Source organism: Megachile rotundata, chromosome 6 (genome assembly GCF_050947335.1).
Source record: "Megachile rotundata isolate GNS110a chromosome 6, iyMegRotu1, whole genome shotgun sequence".
In the NCBI taxonomy this organism is placed as follows: domain Eukaryota; kingdom Metazoa; phylum Arthropoda; class Insecta; order Hymenoptera; family Megachilidae; genus Megachile; species Megachile rotundata.
In genome coordinates this window covers 11,127,278-11,150,850 of record NC_134988.1, presented here as the reverse complement: position 1 = coordinate 11,150,850, position 23,573 = coordinate 11,127,278, and the positions used below count along the sequence as shown (strand labels likewise).

General features: G+C 36.2%; 1 protein-coding gene and 1 long non-coding RNA gene across 4 annotated transcripts in view; one reads left to right on the top strand and one right to left on the bottom strand.

Moving 5' to 3' along the window:
• Positions 1-1,568: 1,568 nt before the first annotated feature.
• Positions 1,569-23,147, bottom strand: LOC100876579 (UNC93-like protein). 3 transcript variants are annotated; one of them, XM_003703120.3, is made up of 7 exons: positions 23,019-23,147; positions 13,737-14,349; positions 11,874-12,160; positions 6,618-6,843; positions 4,523-4,682; positions 4,192-4,459; positions 1,569-3,615 (listed from the first exon to the last, which is right to left on the bottom strand). In XM_003703120.3, the coding sequence occupies exons 2-7, from the start codon at positions 13,997-13,999 to the stop codon at positions 3,347-3,349; spliced, it is 1,473 nt and encodes a 490-aa protein (XP_003703168.2). In that variant the 5' UTR covers positions 14,000-14,349; positions 23,019-23,147; the 3' UTR covers positions 1,569-3,346. The 3 variants fall into 3 exon arrangements, with proteins under 3 accessions (XP_003703168.2, XP_076388407.1, XP_076388408.1); XM_076532292.1 differs by lacking the exon at positions 23,019-23,147 and adding an exon at positions 22,892-23,009; XM_076532293.1 differs by lacking the exon at positions 1,569-3,615 and adding an exon at positions 3,718-3,989.
• LOC143264571 (uncharacterized) overlaps positions 12,094-23,573 on the top strand; it is a 33,222-nt gene continuing 21,742 nt past the window's right edge. The window contains exon 1 of the long non-coding RNA XR_013038325.1: positions 12,094-12,175. This is a non-coding gene — a long non-coding RNA (uncharacterized LOC143264571). The remainder of the gene's footprint in view (positions 12,176-23,573) is intronic.

Sequence of the window (23,573 nt, the reverse complement as noted above, 5' to 3'; positions counted from 1 at the left end):
CGATCATACATACACACACAAGTTCTATCGACATTTTTCCTTCCTTGCGTAATAAACGATACTGTAGGCGACACCCATCCCATTAAATGGTACGACACGATTTCTTAAATATCTCAAGCTCGAGTATAATTAAGAAAAACATTGTATGATTGGAGCAGCGGAAAAGGGACAGACGTCATGTACACTACACGTTCATGCATATACATACATATACACACATGTACTTCGATAACCCAGAACGTTTGTAATTGGCTATACAGGGTGATAGGTAAATTGATACTCTTATTTTTATGGGGTATTTTACTTTTCAGAGAGATTCAAATATTGCTGGTTTCTATGGAAATTGAAATATTTTATGGGGTGAAAAGTGTGGGAGTACAGATCCTTGTTTCAAAATTTTTTTATCTATAAACTTTAGATTACTCTTTCATAAATATTGTTATTGGACTTGAATGTTACGGAGGTCTAAATTAAATAATTTCAAGGTCCAAATTCTCAAGGTTACAAAACGCTAAACTTTTAAATTCTCAAGTTTTCAAATTCTGCAATTTACAATTTTCTATATTAGTAAATTTTATTTTTAGTCTTCCAAAGCTTCAAGTTTCTGAATTAATAAATTTCAAAACTCTTAAGTTTCCAAGCTCTCAAATTTCCATCTCGAGTCCCAAAATTTCTGAAGCCCCAAAGTTCAAACATTTCAGATTTTCAATTCTCTAAATTTCTAAGCTTGAAACTTCTCAAATTCCCAAATTTACAACATTCAAAACTTGCAATTTCCTTCTAAATTTGTTGTCTTGAATATTTTAATAACTTTCACCTTCCATGGTCATATAGCAAGTCTCCTAACATAACCTCTTTTTTCTCCAAGCACATCTGAGGAAATCTACAGCTCTCTCCAGTAAAATACCCCATGAAAATTAGTCTATCTATTTTCCCTTCACCCTGAGTATATTATAGCCATCGTACAATTATTATAACCACGAGATCCTTTAAGAATGGAGGGTAGCTAGGAGCGTGTGTACATATTAAGGCGACACCTAGGGACCGTAGCATTGTAAGAGTCTAACACTTTTTAAATCGTGCATAGCTATGAAATAGCTGGGACGAGGATTCGAAAGCAAATTTGACGCAATTTCGATCGAGAAAGAAAAAGAACAGCGTGACGAAGAAGCGGATATAAATTTGTAAGGGTAAAGTACATTAAGACATTCTACTGTTTAAGGTACGATTAAAATTTGATCTGTTCCTAAAGTAAATACGAAAATGGAGACACGAAGGAAAACAGATGTCTTTTTTCGACGAGGATACGGTGTATTATAAAACGATGGAATGGTATACGATTGAGGGGGTTGAATGGAGGGGTAACGTTGTTTCAAAATTCAAAATTTTGATCATTCGAGGGTGGGTTCGTACGTTAGATTTTTTAGACGAGTTCCGAAGGAGAGATACAAAAAAAGGATGATAATGTTTGTACAGAGATATTCCGGTTATTAAATTTTGTTATAAAACGGGGGAGAAAGGCGTGATGGATGTTGAGAGTAAATAAAATTGAAGTGAGAGAGAGAGAGTGAAAGAGAAAATTGGTGAATCATGTGTATTTTCTTCGTGACAAATTGATATTCAATAGATGATTGCGGAAATATAAAAAAAAACATGAGTATTAAAGAAACACACACAAAAAAAAGTACATACGTGAATTGTATTCGTGAGTGTCATATTTCTAAGGAAGATAGATCCACGGGCGAATGTTTTATAGCAGTTTCCGGTCGAATTACGGGTCCAGACAGATCAAAAAAATATCGCGAACAATACATGCCGGGCTAACGAAACAGAAAACCGTATTTTAGGAAAAAATGAAATGAAATAGTAATAAAAGAAATCGAACGGACAGCGGAAAAAAAAGATAATAATTAATCGTAAGACGAAGTTCGTGGCACGAATAAAATGGAAACTGCTTCTGAAACATTGCTCAGCGAAACCAAAGTTCCTACTACGTTTTATAAAAGTATATAACTGAACTGCAAAAAAACTTTAATTGTACATAACGAGGGTTTTAAGCTAGCAAACACGTTCACAATACAATCAGCAATCGGACAGATCCGAGCGAACGGGATGCAGGATCAATTGATTCCACGTCACGATTCGTTGGGGAACCACCTGTAGAGAGAAATGGCATGCACGAAATAACTAGGAAATAGTTTGTCGTTTACCATCGTCTTCAGACGGGGGACAATTGATCGTGACAGCGCAACAAACGACGAGCATACGAATAACCGAGTACGAGAAAAAGAAAAGGGACACGTAGGACACACACATACATAAACACACGCATTCACACACGCACGTGTGAAAACACGGTATACATACACACGCGTGTATGTACATGCATATGTGAATACGTGACAGACATTTGTACAAGTGAAACGCAATTAAGCACGTTAAGTATACAATTAAATTAAGCAGCCGTAGCTTTAGCACCTAGACACATACACGTACACGTACACGATCACACACACACACACGTACACGCGTACGATGTACCATTAATCTACATACGTATTTAAAAGGGAAAAGAACGAGGAGAACCTTAGCGGTTAAGCGAAAAATACCTGTGTAAAATCTAGTAGGTGTCCACAAGAATAAAATAAAAGCATATATTATGGTACAAATCACACAACAATGATCGTACCTTCAGGTCCTGACTGCGCCTCCAACCGAACTCTTTCTGTACATATAATTTTGATATGCATCTGATTTATGTATGATTTCTATGTACATATATCGCAATTATATATATAATTTACATGATCCTACAACGATCGTTTTTCGAATAACTTCGCCAAATTATTGCTGGATTAAAAGGATGCTCTTTGGGTACTATTATCCTATGGAGTCTTCAGATTTATTTTTTTTATCCTTTGGATATAAATATTTTTTGTTATATTTTACTTAGATATCAAGGTACGATGGACTCTCGTTATGTTACCATTTTCTGCATTTTAAATTTTCAACTTATAAATTATTTTATTTCTGAATTTCCAAATTGTCGAATGCCTATTTTTTCAAATATATAATTCTTCAAATTCTGAATTAAAAATTTCTAAGTTTTCATTGACTTAACAAGTTAAGTTTCTTCCATTGACTTGAGGATAGTGTTACTAAAAACTATAAAATATAAATTCTGAAGTGAAAGAATAAAGCATGGCAATGTAACGAGGGACCTATCATAATTACCTATTCCTGTAACATTTAACAAAAATTTGGACGAAATAAATACGTTAGATTGATCGAAAGGACATTTATCGAACGTAGTCACATAAGAGATCTTTTAATTATTTTATAATACTCAAAGTTTCGATGCATCATTTTCAACATTCGCGACCAATTCAAAGTCTGGTTTCGATTCGGGAACTACTCTGCTGGACTTCCATGACCATTCGATGGTACCATAACCGACCATTCCTAGACACAGGATTCCCATAAGACAGTAAATCTTGGATTCGGTGCACAAGTAAGGACTGTACGCGTATGTGATCACGGAACCGGTGGATTCCCACAGACGGAAGTTCGAAAAGGCTGCTTCCTCCTTTCCTGGGAATAATAATCCGGAAAGAGCTGGAAAATGAATACAAACTAAATGTATTTATCAAAACTGGAAAAATATTCAAAACGAAAGTCTTTCGCTTTCTTTAAAGCAACGAATTCATTTTTACAATAACTATTTATTTAAAACGGTTAATTTTGAAAATACGTTTAGCGCCATCTGACAGGAGCCATAGCTAACGACACAGAAAATGGCGGTCGAATGACGGGATCATGGGAAGTGACATCTAGGAAGAGACTCCTCTACTTAAAACAACCCGTCCGCACAATTTTCGTTTATTTTAAAAATCAATTTTCGGCTCCGCTAGTTTCATCGTCTACCAGAAGATGGTAGGAATGGTACTAGATGTTTCCAAAATGGTACATTCATAATATACTAACAAACCCTGTGAAGATAAAGTTTGTAACTGTATTTGTACCATATGTAATCGTTTATATACAATGTTACATATGATAATTATAATTGAATGTATAGCGGTGGTAATATCGATTCAAATATTTTAGAGATAAGAGTTTATCGATTAAACCATGTATTATACAATTAAAAAATATATGTATTATATATTAAAAATACTTGTTTGTACGTACCGTTAACCTGCACCAGCCACATGGCATCGCAAAGCCCCCACAATCCAGACATCAAGAAGAACGTGTAGTACTGTTCAGGCGTTGGTTTCCAACGCAACAGAAACACCAAAATTCCTATATGAAGCACGAAGGCGAATATCATTAGAGGCCTTCTTCCAGTTAATTTCATTATGGAACCTGCTGCCAAGGCAGCTATGGCGTTCGTCACTCCGAAACAAATCATCACATATCCGATGTTGCTGATACCCCACGCGCAGGACACGAAGGACTTAAAGAATTCAAAGTTATTAAAAATGTTGATAACAAATTACGTGGTTTAAAAGTAACTCACTGCGTTATAATCAGCGAAGAGGAATGCTTGTTCAGCCCCGATGAATATAATTATTGGTAGTATCAGTAGCTGATTTTTCTCTTTGAGCAACTGCAGTGTCACTGCTAGCAGCTTGCATCCTGATAGCCCTGTCGCGGAACCCGATCTGCCTTTGTTGTACCTAGAGTATACATGAAGGTGTCATTATAGATAATTTTAAAATGCGAAGTAGATATTATTAGAATTCGAAGTCGATATTTTTTAGTATTTGTAGTTGAATATTGTTGCTTGAACGGAGGTAGGTCTAACAGAGAAATTGCATGCTGTCTTCTGAATCTTCATAATTCAGTTCGCTTTTGTTTGTAATTTTGTGTAAGCTGAGAATTTGAAGCAGATGCTGACGTGGACCAATATGTACTGACTTAGACCAATTTTAACCGAATTAGATCGATTTAAACCGATTTGGAATAACTTAAATCGATCTGTGTCGATTCGAAACGACATATGCCGACTTGGGCCGATTAGTATCAATTTGCGGCGAATCGTTGTAAGTCGGTCCTAATCGGCTCAAATCGGCCTAGATCGGTTCTAATCGTCTCAAACCATTACAGACCGGTCCAAGTCACCTCGAATTGTCCTCAACTCGTTGACATCGAGCTAAGTCGATTAAAATCGTTTCAAAACATTCTAAATCGTTCCAAATCATCCAAAATCGAGTATTTAACCCCTTGCCGAGCCATTTATTTAACAGATGCGTCAGTCAAGACTAACTATAAAGGGCTAAAACATTAAAACGAACAAAGGAAATTAAAATATTGCGAGTATTTTATATTTAGGAATCCTTGATAATGCAACTTATAGTTGGACCTAAATTTCGATTTGAATAATGTTCAATATTTGAGTATGGTTTGTCACATTTAAGCTGTAAGTGCGTCACGAGTAAGACTCGTCAAAATACAGGAAGGGGTTAAATAACTCAAGGTACTACAACCTCTAAAAAATCTCATTCAACCCAACGGAAGTTCCATTCGTTTTCATCTTGCATTTTACAGCTCCCTAAAGTATCGACACGCAATTAAAGTCATCCGTTCGAATATTGCATTTCCATAAAATATCTAGCGTTTCGAAGATTTCTTCCCGATCGATAGCCAAAACCGATCGTAATTCCTTCAACAGAAACAATAGCGTATGCTCCCGTTACGATTTAATATGCTATCAATTCTGGATGCGTAAATCGGGATACTCGAAATATTTATGACATACAATTCTGCTAGGTTTGCGGATCGATCAACTTCTTGCGTTCACATATGACGGCTTAGCCGATCGGCAATCACGCGGTTATGTATTTTTTGAAGTGATAGCCTCTTTCCTATTTACCCGCTTGTTTCTATGCAACTAAAAATTCCTATCGTTTTCCAATAGTTTTCTGATCAGGATGATTCTCATAACGCGAATTCTGGGATATCGAATATGTCGACGCAATTTTTTCACGAACGTTTCATGGCTCCATTCGCAATATCTCTAGTGGAGATTGCGTTTTTCGAGTTTTCACAGACGTATCGTAGTATGTGGAACTTGATTGTACTCTACGGATTTGTTACTGGATATCGGATCCCTTTCTAGAGGCTTTGAAAAATGGAAACTATTTCACAACCTGCAACTTCTATTGACAAGTATAGTTGGAAACTGAATTAACTATCGAGAATTTTGAAAAGTTATACAAATCAATTTTATAACTTTCCTAAGAGTTTCATAAGATCTAATTTAATAACTTTTGAACCAACACCTTCGAAACTACTGGACTTTGAAACCTTTAAACTTCCAATCCAAAGGTTTCCGAACACAATCGATTCTACACCAACATTAAATTAAACTCATTCGCAGTTTACCTCAATTTATGCAACCTCAATTACCTCAACAAAATTGCGAATATTAATAACAATATTCTAACAGGTTTATTAATTTCCGACATGCAATTTATTGTAAACTGCACCCCACGATTCCAACATGAATCAGGTGACTTTATGACATCGTCGCATGGAATACTAATTAACCGTCCACTGATTGCCAGAAGTTTCATAAAATTTCACCACACCAAAGAAATAGAAATATTTACCGTGAAAGAGAATCGACGCCAAAAGCAACTATCAAGGACGCGACGATCATGCAGCACAAATAAATTCCGCAAATTAGGTGAATCCTTTCTTCCGGGGGTCTTTCTAACGTTGGACTATCGGTGGAGTTCGAAGCTGCGCCACAAAAATTAGCGCCGCATGTTTCTGCCACAATACTGCTGTTCAATGTCGTGTTCACCGGTACAGAATCCATTCCATAAGAGAGAACTGTAAAAACATTTAGATAAGCAAATTATTCAGTCATCAAGGACTAATTTTTTCTCGATATCGTTACTTTTATTTTCGCAACCGTTTTATGGCGAGTTTAAACGTAACCAGCTTTAAGTACGCGAAAATGAAGACGAATCGCGGTGAATTTTCGTGTAGTTACAGCATCATTTATGAGGAAGTACATTATGTAGAAGTTAATGGAACAAAAAACGCGCCGGTTTTTAATTGTAGCAAGCAGAGACTGTTTATCTTGCACCAATTTGTTAAATTCATTAAACCTTCAGGTACGTAATTCAATCTGGAAAAAGCAGAGAATAAAAAGCTGGTTCTGTTGAATTCAAATAAAAATCCTGCATTTGTTAGGGAACTTCTTTAATTAAGCTAAAAGCAGTCGCCCGCTAATTTTTGAAGCGACTGCTGGATATGCATTCCGATTTTAGTTATATATTTCATTTCAAAAAAGTAGGGAATTCTATTTATGATCGCGCGCCATTGTACCTGGAAAAGAGATACGACCGGGCGCGGAACAATTCCATTTTAGAGTAATATTTTAGGGGAACTTTTTCCTCGGAATTCGGGGTTGTAGATGGTTAAAAATTGTGGGATTTAGTACTTTCAGAATTTGGGGATTTTGGGGAATTTGGGGTATGGAAATTTGGGATTTTGGGGATTTGGAATTTTGGGATTTTGGGATTTGGGGATTTGAGGATTTGGGGATTTTGGGATTTGGAGATTTGGGGATATGGAGATTTGGGAATTTGAAGATTTGAGGATTTGAAGATTTGAGGGTTGACGATTTGGGAACTTGAGAATTTGGGGATTTGAGAATTTGGGGATTTGAAGATTTGAGGGTTTTACGAATTGGGAACTTGAGAATTTGGGGATTTGAGAATTAGGGGATTTGAGGATTAAGGGATTTGAGGATTTGGGGATTTGAAGATTTGGGGATTTGAAGATTTGAGGGTTTTACGAATTGGGAACTTGAGAATTTGGGGATTTGAGAATTTGGGGATTTAAGGATTTGGGGATTTGAAGATTTGAGGGTTTTACGAATTGGGAACTTGAGAATTTGGGGATTTGAGAATTTAGGGATTTGAGGATTAGGGGATTTGAGGATTTGGGGATTTGAAGATTTGGGGATTTGAAGGTTTGAGGGTTTTACGATTTGGAAACTTGAGAATTTGAGGGTTTGAGGATTTGGTGATTTGAGAATTTTGAGACTGCGGTATTTAGGAATTTGAGAACATGAAGATTTAGAGACTTGATAATTTGGCGGTTTGAAGATCTAGAAACATGAGAATTTTGAGACTGCAAGGTATTGAGACTTGAGGCGTTAGGCACCTGACTATTGTTTGACTTAAGGATTTAAGGATTTGGAGCATTGAAAATTTAAAGATTTCAAACTTCTCAAATTATAAAATTGAATTAAGAAATTCTGCAATTTGATCCGTCGTACGTTCATACAACTATCACTTGAAAAATTTGAATACCCATAAATGTAAAGAATATATCCCAAAAATGAAAAACTATTTCTACATATGTAACCCAGTATATTTGAACTGTAATGCAGTAAATAACAAAGGTAAATAAAATTAGTCCACTACGTCTAGTTCCCACATTGTCCAATAGAGCAAAGTTCCCCAGAAATCGATGTGTGTCCCTGATCGTCTGGGAACGTCCGATAGAGCAACTATTGAGCAAACAGAAAACTTGAACATCGTAATCCGCTCACGCGATTCTTCTTTCTTCCGTTCAGATCAGAGCCGTCGATTTCTAAGGGGCGAAGAATTACTGGCCCGATTTTCTCCATTGTGCTCGACGATTCTAATGAGACGTCGGAAAGTTTCGAAACTTGATGGAGTCTTCGTTCAAATTTCTCGATCATCGTCGACGCCGATGGTCTTTGCTTTTCCTCTTAGCATAACAATACCACGGCGTCTCGTGATTTCGCGTTGTATCGGGGAGACTCTAAAAGTTTCGGAATCCTTGAATTCCAAGGGGTTTGGTGTCGTGATGGCTCATAAATAAACTGGAACAGCCTGGCATCCCTCACGGGAGTCGACACAGAAGTATACCAATCTGCGGCGTCGTTAAAAACGAACTTCTGAAGCTGGGTTACGACACTCTCCGATTCTTTTATACTCGTCCGATCACTTATTTCTTCGTTTTACGATGGGGATGTGTGGAATAATTCAGATTCTATTGCTTATCAAACGTTCAACACCTTTGCTTTAGAAGAGACTGAAAGTTCTACTGCACCTACTGAACATTTGATCAGATATCTTTTTTAGGAATCGTATGTGTACTTCATTTGGACAATAAAACAGTAGCAAACATAAAGACAAAAAAAACAATAAATTTATCGAACTAGTCAAATCTATATTCTATTTATCTGGATGATGAATGAGGAATTTATAAAATAAGCATGAAATCAATATGAAACTATGGAACCACTATTGTGCAGAGTGAAAGTAGGGTCAAGCATCATGTGTCTTCATGTCAGCAAAGATATACTTTCATGTTAACAATATTATATCTTCATCTTAGCTGAATTATGTCTTTATGTTAGCAAAGTCACATTTTCATGTTAGCAAAATTATATCTTCATGTTAGCTGAATTATGTCTTTATGTTACCAAAGTCACATTTTCATGTTAACAATATTATATCTTCATGTTAGCTGAATTATGTCTTCATGCTAGCAAAGTCACATTCTCATGTTAGCAAAATTATATCTTCATGTTAGCTGAATTATGTCTCCATGTTGGCAAAGTTATTTTCATTTTAGCAAAATATCTTTGTCAGCTAAGTTTTCATATTAGCAAAATTATGTCTTCATATGATGTCTTTATCTTTTTATACATAAATTAGATTCAGAACTATCAACACCATTTCACACTCTATTTACACATGCATATTTTATGTATGTACATTTTAAACCTATAATCAGTTCCAACTGTTAATGTACTTATTTAAATAATCAGCAACCTACACCAACGTATATATTAGCATTCATCCAGAGCAGTTTTACTTACCACACTTCGAGTGTTTACATAAACACATGTTTTTATAAATCATGCACTTAAAGATAATCTAGTTAGTACATTTGCATACTTCAAGCAAGTTATTTTACTTTTTTCTGTAAGTACATAGTTTGCATGCATTCAATGCTTCTGGCACCTTTGGCATTTCTAGCTTGTTATAAATGGATAAATACCCGCAGTCTGTCAATTACCATAGGCGGTAAAGATCATTAGTTTCTATTAGTGAGACAAGTTTAATACAAGGAACAAATTGAAAAGTAATACTTGAGTAACTTGCCTTCGCTAGTCTATGAATAATTCATGGCAAAACTGGTTCCTGTTACTATCAATAAATTTATTCCTATTCGACAATTTATGTAACTTATAATATTTATATAAGCAGTTTTAAAAAATTTGTATAATTTATAAATTTATATAATATAGAGATGAATATCTCTAAATTGTTATGTAAATATTTACGAATATAAATTGATGGAAAAATTTAAGAATTTTTTAAGATACATCTGGCTTACAATTTTAGACAAACTGGAATTTAAAAAATATACAGATCAATTCTAGAATTACGTCTTCTGAAATGAAACTGAATTTATGTTCTTAAGAAAAATTCATAAAAATTTATTAATACATCATGGAAGAAAAAAGATGTATCAAATAAACTTTTTCTTAGAGTAAGAACCTCTCATAAATTTTTGAATTGTTATTCTAACATCAATAAGTAAAAGTGTCATAAGCTAAACCTCCTAACCTAACCTAACCTAAACCTCCACATGCATGTCCTATGTGTCTCTAATTCCGCAAATTTCTCGTTTCCCTCTTTAACCTTCCTTAAAGCGAAAAGTTTTACCGAAGTAGAAGCCCGTCGACGGTTTTAATAGGAATTATGAAATAACCGTGGCATATTGCATCCGCGGTTTGCAGGTTGCGCTGTCATTGAAGGCGCGAAAGCAAAGTACGAGCAGCGAGCTGGCTAATTAATTAATTTTTCCCGCGAAACACGGTCACGAGGATTTTTCACTCTCTGACGGTTAAAAATTGCACGTTGCCTACCGCCTAGCGTTCACTTTATCACTTTTATACCGTCGGTTGTTTCATCGTTCCATTTTGACGATAAAGTTCGCCTGCCCCCTCTATTCCAAATTCTCGATGTAATATGCTCGACATTGTTTCCATTACACCAAACTGCATCGCGATTAAAGCTTTTATTTTCTTGGTCATTGAAGGGCGCCATCGTACGGCTAGCTTAGGGATGAAAGCGGAGAAGAGAAAAAGGAACCTCGAAGAGAAACGTAGAAAAGCCATGAAGACTTTTACTACTTTCACGTCAAAGGATTTCAGTGGAAAACGGTTGTGAAGGCAGATTAAATTGAGTTCGTTAAAGTCGCTGACGATTTCCCTACAAATGAAATGTAATTTCGTGGCAGAAAAAAGTGTTCGATTGTATCGTCGATCATTCGAGTTCGAGCATAAATAACTCAATCACCGACATTTATTTTCAAAGAAACTTCGCAATTTTCATGCCTTTGTGCAATTATATTCAATTACAGAGAAGTACTTGTTTATTCCAATTTACGAAAGTTCTTAATTGTTTTAGCTCAATTCAGCATCCAACGAAGGCACTTGATTTATTGAGAAAATTAAAAACACTTGATATTTCAGTTTGCACGGTTTGCTGAAAGTGTAAAAAAAAACTTGGAATTCACAAAAGTTCCTTTAATTAAAGCTGCACGAAGCCTTTTGATTCCCCGAAGTCAAACAATATTTCATACACCCAAATAAATTTGAGTAGATGAAAATTTTCAATCACCATTTCGACTGCTAGAAGAACAACGCGTAATTTGAAAGAACTTCTCGAAAAGATGAGTCAAGTATCGAATTCCGGACGAAGTATGAAGCGTCGATCGATCAAGCACTCCGCGTAGAAAGAGAAAAATTGGAAGCATTGCTAGAATGTGTGGCGGGCAAAAAGTGAGACGATTATACGTACCTGCCGAAGATATAAGGTTGCCCCAGACCTGCGCCATCTGGTAGAACATGAAGAACAGGCCGAAAAACCTGGTGACGAGCACATCTGCGGCGACATCTGACAAAGTAGCGTAAGCTTCCGCTGCAACGGTTAAATAAGTGCACTTGGCGCACCAGAGTGGACCTGCACCGATGCCGACCATCAGTCCAGCTGGGATCATCGTATAGAATTTTGGGTAAAATTGAGCAGCCATGAACGGCACGTAACTCAAGATAGACAGAGACATCGTCCATTTACAGCCAAGCCAGCTGCAACCAAAGCCAGTAAGATAAGATCATTTTATGCTTGCACATTTCTACTTGAACTTTGACCTACATTCGCGAGCTTTCTCTGCGATCTTCCGTTTTGCCATTCGTTCTTCCACGAAAACATATCGGATGAACGTAATTCATTGAACGACGTTTCATTGAATTTTAATTTCTCGAATGAAGCGCGCACAGAAAGTAGCCTTAATTTAACGAGGAACTTGATGAAACGATCTTACGAATCTTTTTTCGAGAGATGCTTTCAATTTGTTAATTACCAAGGTTAAACAAGACTGTAACGTTTCGGAGATATCACCTTTAGTTTGCTGCATCTTCGCAGACGCAAGAAGCTGGACGCGCTTTAAGGTCTTCAAATTTTTAAAAGCGTTTCGCTGGGAGATTTTCACGTAATTTATCACATTTTTTTACCGTGTCATTTTAAATGGAATACAAAAATTCTTCAAACTTGCATTACATTTTCTTTGTAAATGGATAGTGAGAAAAATGTTAGGTGCAAACATTCTTCGACGTGTTAAGCAAAATCTAATAACTGAAGAATTTACTGAACCAAAAAAGATTGCAATATAATAACGAAAAGTAAGGATTAAGGTTTGATAACAATAGCAATTTTCCAAACTTTTGTCTCGCAAAAATGCTATATTTTCGATTCTCTTCCGCTTTGCTCTAGAAGGAAGTCGACACGGTATATTAAAAAATACAAAAGATAAACGCTAGCCGACTGCTTGACCCTTTTTAGGTAAACAGGTCACGCGCGCTTGAATACGATGCCATGAAAAGGAAGCGGAAAGGCGTTCTTATGATTCGCGGCCCGTTTTAAATACGTTGTAATGTTACGACACGCGATTCACGGTGTCTCATCGCTAACGTGGAATTATGGTCATTGCAGTCGCGAATTTCTAGAATGCCAAGGCAGAAATTCGCCACGAATGGCGTCCTGAGCACATATTTTTTTCCAACGAGACAGTTTTGCCCATTCGGTGAAATTTTGATAATTTGGACAGATTGTTATTTTTAAAACTAATGTAATTCTCTGCACGTTGTACAGAATCCATAATTAACAATTAAGAAGAGACACATGCTGCTATATTTCTGTCCATTAATAATAATTTCAACGTCACAAATATATTTAATAATTTAGTTTTAAATTTAGAAATATATTTGTTTGTATACTTAACATTTTAACGAAATATTTTATCACAGTTACGAGAATATTTTAAAATAAAAAGCTTTCTTAAATTCTTTTGAATATACTTTCGTCGCGACATTGTAATCGCGTACATTTATACATGAGTGTTCACCTGAGGGTTAAGAAAGGATTATACTCATTATCTCTCGAATGGTCTCCACTAACCCAGGGTTTAAATGTGAAATTCTTCTTCATTTTCTAAGCTTTGTATTAAATTCTTAAACAGTATATATATGGAAAATTTCCATTTAAAATCTCTACGGGTCTAATAAAGACATCGTTGACCCGACTACCGCTGTTCGGGAGTTAATTGAAGACCCCGACGCATCAATTAAATTCAAATCAGAAAAAAAAATCTGGGATTGCACTCACCTTATAATTAAAGTCGGCAGGAAAATATTGCTGAAAATTAGACTGCCATAAATCGAGGCCAAGGTGAACGTTCCCAACGAGTCGTCCGCGTTGATCGAACTCTGCAGATTCGTGGCACCCATGAACGCCGTAAAATTCACCATAAACGCTGTCCCGATCACCAAAATGTTCCTCGTGATTCGCCATCGCTCCGAAGGCTTGAAATTATTATCCGGTGGCACTTTAACGAACTGTTTCAACGTGTCCGATTTCTCCGGCGCCATGCTTTCGTTATTAATTAAAAACGGTTTAATAAAAAAATCCGGGCACGGAAATCACGTAACGTACGTTCACGCAACCGATAAAAAAAGTAATGTTTAGAGAAGAGACGCGACGTGCAGAGCGGAACACGGAGGGTCTAGCGATGCATGATGAGATTTATTGGCAGCGTGATTGAAATATTGCCGAGATACGACCAATGTTTCGCTTATCGATGGTTCCCGTCGAGTCTTCGAGGAGGGACGATTTAACGATCCTCGTGCAACGTTTGCAAAATCGCGTGCAAATGTCGACATGGGCGCACAAACGTCCGTACCATAATTGCCAGCTTATACCTGACCTTTCATTCAGTATTCTGCAACAGACACATTTACGTTACCATAAAATTAAACATTGCGTTATGAAAATTATGCGTAAAACAATCGAATACGATTTAAATACATTTAAATATGAATTAGTCTAAACTTAAGTTCTATTTTCGATCCTCAATTACCCACAGCAATTAAAAGCATGATTTATCGATAACCACCGACGGCGTAATTCGAAACATGATTGAAGAACGCAGCAGAACCGCGTAAATAATTCATTACATCCGTATTCGATTTCATGAAACAGTCAACAAGCAAGCAGTACAAGCCAACCCGTAATTAGCGGTTTAGCTGTGAAATTGCAGTCGAAGACTGTCGGATACCCAGTGTCCGATGTTCCGCTTGTATTTGACGTTCAACGATTCGTACGTTTGTGGATTGTCAGTAGCCCTTTGTCAAGGCAAACTTTAACGAGCTATAATTCTCTTAACGGCCATTACCTGCCAGTAATGTCGCACCTGTATGGTGGTTTGACCCGCATAAGATAATCGATCTGTGAACGTTCGGTTGGTACAATGAACGTGATATAGACAATCGCTGGGAGTCAAAGGGCCTTAGAGTTCGAAGGCAAATTGCGTAGACATTGTTTATTACCCACAATAATAATAAAGTTAATATAACTTTCTTTTTTAAGTTTAATTATTTGACAAGTTTTCCAAAAGGCATACTAAAACCTTAATTTTTGTTTGACACTGTTTATTAACCACAATAATAATAAAGTTAACATAAATTCCACTTCAAGTTTAATTATTTGACAAGTTTTTCAAAAGGCATACTAAATCCTTAATTTTTGTTCGACACTGTTTATTACCTACAATAATAATAAAATTAATATATGTTTCTTCTTTAAGTAATAATTATTTGACATGTTTTCCAAAAGGCATACTAAAGCCTTAATTTTTTTTCGACACTGTTTATTACCCACAATAATAATAAAGTTAATATAAGTTTCTTTTTCAAGTTTAATTATTTGACAAGTTTTCCAAAAAGCATATTAAAGACTTGATTTTTATTCGATACTGTTTATTACCCACAATAATAATAAAGTTAATATAAGTTTCTTTTTCAAGTTTAATTATTTGACAAGTTTTCCAAAAAGCATATTAAAGACTTGATTTTTATTCGACACAATTTATTACCGACAATAATAATAAAGTTAATATAAATGTTTCTTCCTCAAACTAACTATTTGACAAGTTTTTCAAAAGGCATATTACAGCCTTAATTTTTGTTCGAATACATTTTAAAGCAGCATATAATTAAATCAATATTTCATTGCACTACTAAAATCGCAATTTTCTATGCAGATAATAAAATCAATGTAATTAAATCAATATATCTTTGTATTACTAAAGCCGGAATTTTGTATGCAAAGGTACAACACGAGAGACGTGGCTACGAAGTAACTATATTATAAATGTTCGAGCATTCACCAAAGTCCATCTAACTTGATAACAAACCACTTTCACGATTTTACCGAATTCTGTCACGCGTGGAAAACCATGACCACGTAAAATCGAATTAATAAATCCTGTATACGTGCGGACAAGCTGAACGTTCGCGTTGAAGCTCCATAGAAAACCTTCCCCTCATATTTCACCTGGAACAGACTTAAAAATTGCAGTCGGGAAAACGACCCGTAGGAGAGAAAGACGTAGGAACATAAAAACAGGAGCCGTCGGAAAAGTCGAAGAAAGTGAGAACTGCAGGAACGAAAAGTTGCAACTGTTATTGACCGGGTCTCAGCGAATTTGTTCGAAGATTTATTACCGAGTGGAAAAATCAGACCGCCGATGATGGAGTTTGATAAAGTACGTGCAAGGCAATGAGATCGTAGATAAATCTCAATGTAAATTTATTGACACGAAAAGTTTGCCGGAGTGTTTTCCGGTAGATTTCAGTGAGACGTTTCGCGGGAACACGTTGTTCGTTATTCCGTTTGGTGATTGATATGAAGGATCGAGAGACGAATGCTAAAAGCACATTCCGCCGGCGGACATTGAAAAATGAACGATAGACGGTCGAAGAGAAATGACGGAACCCCAAAAGAAACGAGAAACGTGTAAAACAACTGTTAGCCCTGAGGAACTTCCGTTAACTTGGTCAAGAATAATGTATGTCTTTCGCTTCGGGCATTTTGTACGTAATTCTAAACATATATCTCTATCGATTTTATCGGGTTAACCAGGTTTTTCCCATCGATGAAATTGAATCGTTTATCATTAATTGCAACGATGACGAATGGTCGTTTGACTGTATAATGCGTAAATATATGCTTTTGGGTTATGATATGTGATAGTTTGACACGTGAGTATACCACGCATGGTAATACAGCACTTGGTAACTGAATGGGTGGATATTCAGCAGATGGTTATTGAACGCGGTGGTATCTAACGCGTGGTTATCTGACGCGTAGTTATCTCACGCGTGGTTATCTAACACGTGGTTATTTCACGCGTGGTTATCTAACGCGTGGTTAACTGACGCGTGGTTATCTGACGCGTGGGTTATCTGAGGCGTGGTTACTTCACGCGTGGTTATCTGACGCGTGGTTAATTCACGCGTGGATATCGGACGCTTGGTTATCCCACGCGTGGTTATCTCACGCGTGGTTATCTGACGCGTGGTTATTTCACGCGTGGTTAACTGACGCGTGGTTATCTCACGCGTGGTTATCCCACGCGTTAGATACCATCACGTTAAATCTCACGCATGGTTATCCCACGCGTGGTTATCTCACCTGTGGTTATCTGACGCGCCGTAATCCAACTCTCAATTACACAGCGCGTTACGATTCAACGCGTGGTGTTTCAACGCATGACAGTTCTACGTATGGTAATTCAACGCGTGAAGATACAATGTGTTGTAACGCAACGCATGGTTATCCAACGCGCAGCTCGTAGTAAACTAACGCGTAGCTATACAACGCGTGGTTATCCAACGCGCGGCTATCCAGCGCGCAGCTATGCAACGCTCAGTTATCCAGCGCGCAGCTATGCAACGCTCACTTATCCAAGGCACAGCTATCCAGCGCGCAGCTATGCAACGTTCATTTACTCCACGCGTAATAAATTAATGCACCCATGCAACGCGTAATTATACACCGTGTGATTAATTATCAGGCATCTATCTAACAGGTGGTTATCCAACTTTGAACTACACAACGTATACTATACATCGTACACGATGTACACGTGTACCAACAAGGCGCGAAACTAGTAAAAAAACGCTTTCGATGTAAAACGATTTCAAAATTGATTTCTAAATCGATCACAGTCACTGTCTGTCAGTTATCCGATAATATTTTGTACCGGGGAAGCGATACCAGTGTTTTCAGTCGGATATTGAATCATAGCAATCGGCATCACGTCAATGGCATTACAGTCACGAAATACAAATACAACGACAGAGTTATTGTTTAACGCGAAATCTCTGGGATACACGCGTAGAGAAACGTATGTTTGTTTCAGTATTGCAACATCAAAGCCAATGAATATGTATGCCTGTACCGATACCGCAACATTCTGACAAGCGACACGATTTACGCGTTTCCAACAGGCGATTTCAAGGTGAACAGTCGCAGAAACGGTTTGATATTGTTCAAAAATTTATTTGTGATAGATTTCATTCACCAGAGATTTAATCCATTTCTGGGAGTCATTAGAATTTGTGGAATCGGAATACGAATTAATCGATAGATGTGATGTCTCATTCTAAGGATACGAGTGCAGCAACCTAATTAATCTTTAATTAGACAAATTCATTTACCCTAATTATATTTATTTACTCGACTAATGTGATTCATCTAACGGTGCTACTTGAACTGCTCATAATTTGTTGCATGCAAAAAATTGACACGATTCGAAAGAAGGCATATGATACAAAATTTGTGCTACAGCGATACGAAAGCCATCTGGAGTATTTTAATTATAATGCGTACAATACCTGTTTCAAACATTCCTTCGTGTTACCAGCAATTTACGAGTAATTTATAGGCAACACATTAGATGAATCATACTATACTTCAATATGCATATTCTTCATACTTCATCCAATTCAAATTTACTCATCAGTGTATATCGCGAAGTAATTAAATAAGTTCATGATCAAATAAGGTAGAAGATGAAAAGTTAAAGGTTCCGAAATTTCTATACACTGCACCATTTAATTAAAGCTGTATTATTATTGAGCACTCGACTTGGATGTACTTCAGTTAATGGACGAATATCGTGTAAAATAGGGCGTCGTTCGAAGGTAATTGCTCGTTCACGCAGAGAATAGAACGTTCCGTTTCTTCTAGACTTCGTTCGATTTAATGCAATGCAAGAACAACAAGAATTTCCCTAATGAGCGGTAACCAACGTGGCGCTTTTTCCGCGCCGATCACAGGGGACCGGGTTTGTCTCTGTCGATGGGAAATCACGGAACGATGTTTCCTCGTTTAAAAAGGAGTCGACTCGATGGGCGGTCAATTAAGATAACGGAAAACGTCCGAGTTGCAGCTGCGTTGTAATTGTCGTAGAAAGAAATTAAGTAACGAGACAGACCTTGGGACACGAACGTTCTCCCGCGAAAAAGGTAACGTACGAATGTCGTTAGATAATATCGAATCCGCCTGCGAACACGCATACATAAAGGTATCGATAGCTATCGAGACGTACGACCGTTTCAATACGCACGAATCGCTCGTCCTTGGTGATTAGTATCTCCGTTCCTTTCACGAAGTCTGTTCGAACTGGATAGATTTCCAATTCTATCGACGAGGAAGGAAAATTGCCTAACTAGCGTTTGATCACGCAATTAACGCGATCACTGTCAGCGTAGGATTTCGCGTGAATGATCGCGGTCGCACGTGTTCCGCGAATACCGAGATATCGAGACCGCCTGGGGTAATCATGCAACTCTTATGGTTTTTTATGTAGAATGTTGCGAAATTTATTGTTATTTCATTACTTTGTTATTTTACTATTTTAATATTTTACTACTTTACTATTTTACTATTTTAGTATTTTAGTATTTTAGTATTTTAGTATTTTAGTATTTTATTATTTTAGTATTTTAGTATTTTAGTACTTTAATATTTTACTACTTTACTATTTCAATATTTTAGTATTTTAATATTTTACTAATTTAATATTTTACTACTTTACTATTTTAATATTTTTGTATTTTAATATTTTACTACTTTACTACTTTACTATTTCAATGTTTTAGTATTTTAATATTTTACTAATTTAATATTTTACTACTTTACTATTTTAATATTTTTGTATTTTAATATTTTAATATTTTACTATTTTACTATTTTACTATTTTACTATTTTACTATTTTAGTATTTTAATATTTTACTACTATACTATTTTAATATTTTACTACTATACTATTTTAATATTTTACTACTATACTATTTTAATATTTTACTAATTTAATATTTTACTACTTTACTATTTTAATATTTTAATATTTTAATATTTTGATATTTTACTATTTTACTATTTTACTATTTTACTACTTCAATACTTCACTACTTCAATACTTCACTACTTCACTACTTTACTACTTCACTACTTTACTACTTCACTACTTTACTACTTCACTACTTCACTACTTTACTATTTCACTGCTTTGCTACTTTACTACTTTACTACCTTATTCTTCCACAATTTCTCTCTGTTATTAGTCTCCTGCTTCATCATTTCACTTTCATATTTTACTGCTCCTCCACTGTCCTAGTCTACTATTTCCCTCTGTTATACTCTTACTTTATTATTTTATCTCTCACTATTACTTTTTATCAGAAAAAATGAAATAACACGCAAAATTTGTAACTCAAATTTTTCATAGCTTCTATTGAAAGTTTTTTTAGATCACCGATAGAATATTATTCTCAATATTCAATGAACAAATTGTACTATAAATTAAACATGAAACCCAATAATATACCCAAACATCATTTACAGTTACAAATGTAACACTTGTTAAGCAGTAATTCTTGTAAACTGTGACAATTAGAAAACCAAGAAAATGAATAATCGTTTCAAGGAAACCCACACAATAATTCAAGTAAAAATCTAATTTAACATGTGGCGAGGGGTTCACAGAATCGTAAGAAATTAACATAACCAGATCCTTTGAAAACGGAGATGCCATATCGACGTTTATTGGAAACTTCATTCACTATTCGATTGCGACTGTATTTCAGCAGGATCTTCCCGGAAATGGAAACGTTTCCTGAGTTGCTCCCTTTGATAGGGTTTGCTTGCAACATTTTCCTGAATTTGCATAGTTATTATGCTCCGACATCGGAACTTCATGCAGAAGCACAGAATATAACAGATTATAGGAGAACTTATTTAAAAGTTTTACCACTACCTCAATATATTCTGTTTTACATTAGCTTACCATCTATATTCTTTCAAAATTACGGATTTAACAAGCAGTTGTTTCATCTTAAAAAATCACTTAGATTTTACAAACAATTATTTGCTAAAAAAATTCTGAGATTCTAGAAAAATCGCTTAAATTTCTGACTGACTAAAAAAAATCACTTAAGTGTATCAAGCAGTTCTGATCTAAAAAAAAATCGTTTATATTTAACAGTCGTTTGATCTAAAAAAATTCATTTGAATTTACCACTTGATTTGAAAACATGCACTTAGCAAACTGTTGCAATCCAATAATTTAACGAAATCACATTGAAATGTCCATACACCGTCGATTAAACATAATCACATACTTTCTCGCGTCCTTACATTGTCACAAAGCTGTACACTCCGCTCGCGAAGATAATTGCAGACTACTCAACGAGGTTTGAACAAGAGTCAATTATATAAAGCAAACTCGACAGCAATTGCTCCGAAAATTAACTGCCGAGAGCTAGAAAGATTATATTAAATTCTGTGATTCAGGAACGAATCTTTTCTCTCGGTGAATCTCAGCAACGCGAATGAAACGATTCGAAAGTTATGAAGAAACAACGAAGCGTTACGACAATGTTGAAGTTGTCAATATTAATTCGCACGAATGAAATTCCTTTAAAATTGAAATATTTTTCGAGCGAACAATTCATCGGTCTTGTCAAGCCAGCAATTTTTCAATAGTTTTCCCTTTGAGGACTGAGCGACAGTGTTATTGCGGGATTATGGAAACTGCAATGATGCTGCCTGAAATATTGCTACGCCTTTACTGGGATTGTCTCTGCCACGCGGAGATTCACAGATTTTTGGGAAATAAATTTGCGGTGATTTTTAGATTTATGAAAGGAAATTTGCTTAAATTTGTTAAATTGACTTTTAAATCAAAGTTAATTTGATTTATAAATTAAATTGTAATTGTTAAAGTAAATTTGAATTTATAGTTTGGAAAATTTTGGAGCTGCACAGTTGCTGAAATTTTTGAAATAAATTTTCAAATTCGAATATTCTCAAATATACAAATTCCTTGATTATATTCATGAATCTACAAATCTGTAAATTCTTGTATTTTTAAGTTTTCCGTATTTTCAAACTCTTATACTTCTAAATTTCTCAAATACTCAGTTCTTGTAATTACAAGCTTCTAAATCTCCAAGTCTCTAAATTTCCCAAATCCCGAAATTTTTAACTGTGTAATATTCCTACATCTCTAAACACCGGAACTTCCCAAATCAAACTTTTCAATTTTTCAAACTTCCCAAATTCTAAAATTTCTAAATTCGCAAATCCGAACGCGTGGTTATCCAACGCGCAGGAATACAACGCGTGGTTATCCAACGCGTGGATATCCAACGCATGGTTATCCAACGCGTGGATATTCAATGCATGGTTATCCAACGTGTGGTTATTCAACGCGTGGATATTCAACGCGTGGTTATCCAATGCGTGGATATCCAACGTGTGGTTATCCAACGCGTGGTTATCCAACGCGTGGATATCCAACGCATGGTTATCCAACGCGTGGATATTCAACGCATGGTTATCCAACGCGTGGATATTCAACGCGTGGATATTGAACGCGTGGTTATCCAATGCGTGGATATCCAACGTGTGGTTATCCAACGCGTGGATATTCAACGCGTGGTTATCCAATGCGTGGATATCCAATGCATGATTATCCAACGCGTGCTTATCCAACGCGTGGTTATTCAACGCGCAGCTATACAACGCGTGATTATCCAACGCGTGTATATCCAACGCGTGGTTATCCAACGCGTGGATATTCAACCCGTGGTTATCCAACGCCTGGTTATCCAACGCGAAGTTATTCAACGCACAGTTATCCAGCGCGCAGCTATGTAATTAGTAGCAATATTTGTAATATTCTTACTCCCCAAATACCGAAACTTCCCAATTCAAACTTCTCAATTTCTCAATCTCCTCAAATTCTAAAATTTCCAAATCCCAAAATTCTCAAACTCCACCTCTCCCCATATTACCGTCACTGCACTCCCACACCCAAAATTCCGATCGTACCTTCTAATTTATTTTCAATACACCAATCGAATTAATGAAACCCCCTGCGAAATTAATATTCATAATCCCTCGAATTACCGTAACACAAATGAATTAGTGGACTATTCAGAATCTCCATAATAGAAGAATTTCATCTTGCGGTATGCGAAGTATGGACGCGGTATTCGCATCGTTGAAAAAACTCATGATTCTTTCCGAGTCTCACCTCCGTATTTCATTCCGAACGATCGAGAGCACCGTGATTCAATTTCTCCCGCCGGAATCGCAGGATCGTTCGCGCGTACGTTAACGAACGAAATCGCACTGACCGAAGAAGAAAGACCGCGGTCAAAACATCCTGTTCCGCCCCACCAGTGTCATTACTGTCGCTTGAGGATACACGAGTAGGGATTTCGATGCTTATCGAGGCGAGAACGGCTGTCTGTATTTCAGGTGCACCTTGATCTTGGATTTTGCTCGTGGTTTTCCGGTTTCTTGCTGGAATCGGGAAGATATTGTGCAATTTTGAAAGGATATGTGGGTAGTTGCCTTGAACTTACGCTTTGAAGCGCGACTGATTACCTTGGTTACGAATTTGAGGAATGATTCATTTCGCGAAATATGGTGCATGTACTGATGCTTTCAAAAATGTAGCAAATGGTAATAACTTTGATGCTTTCAAAAATATAGCAAATGATAGCAAGTCTGATGGTGTTCAGAACTATAGCAAATGATAGCAAGTTTGATGGTGTTCAAAATATGATGACAAATGCAATTTTGA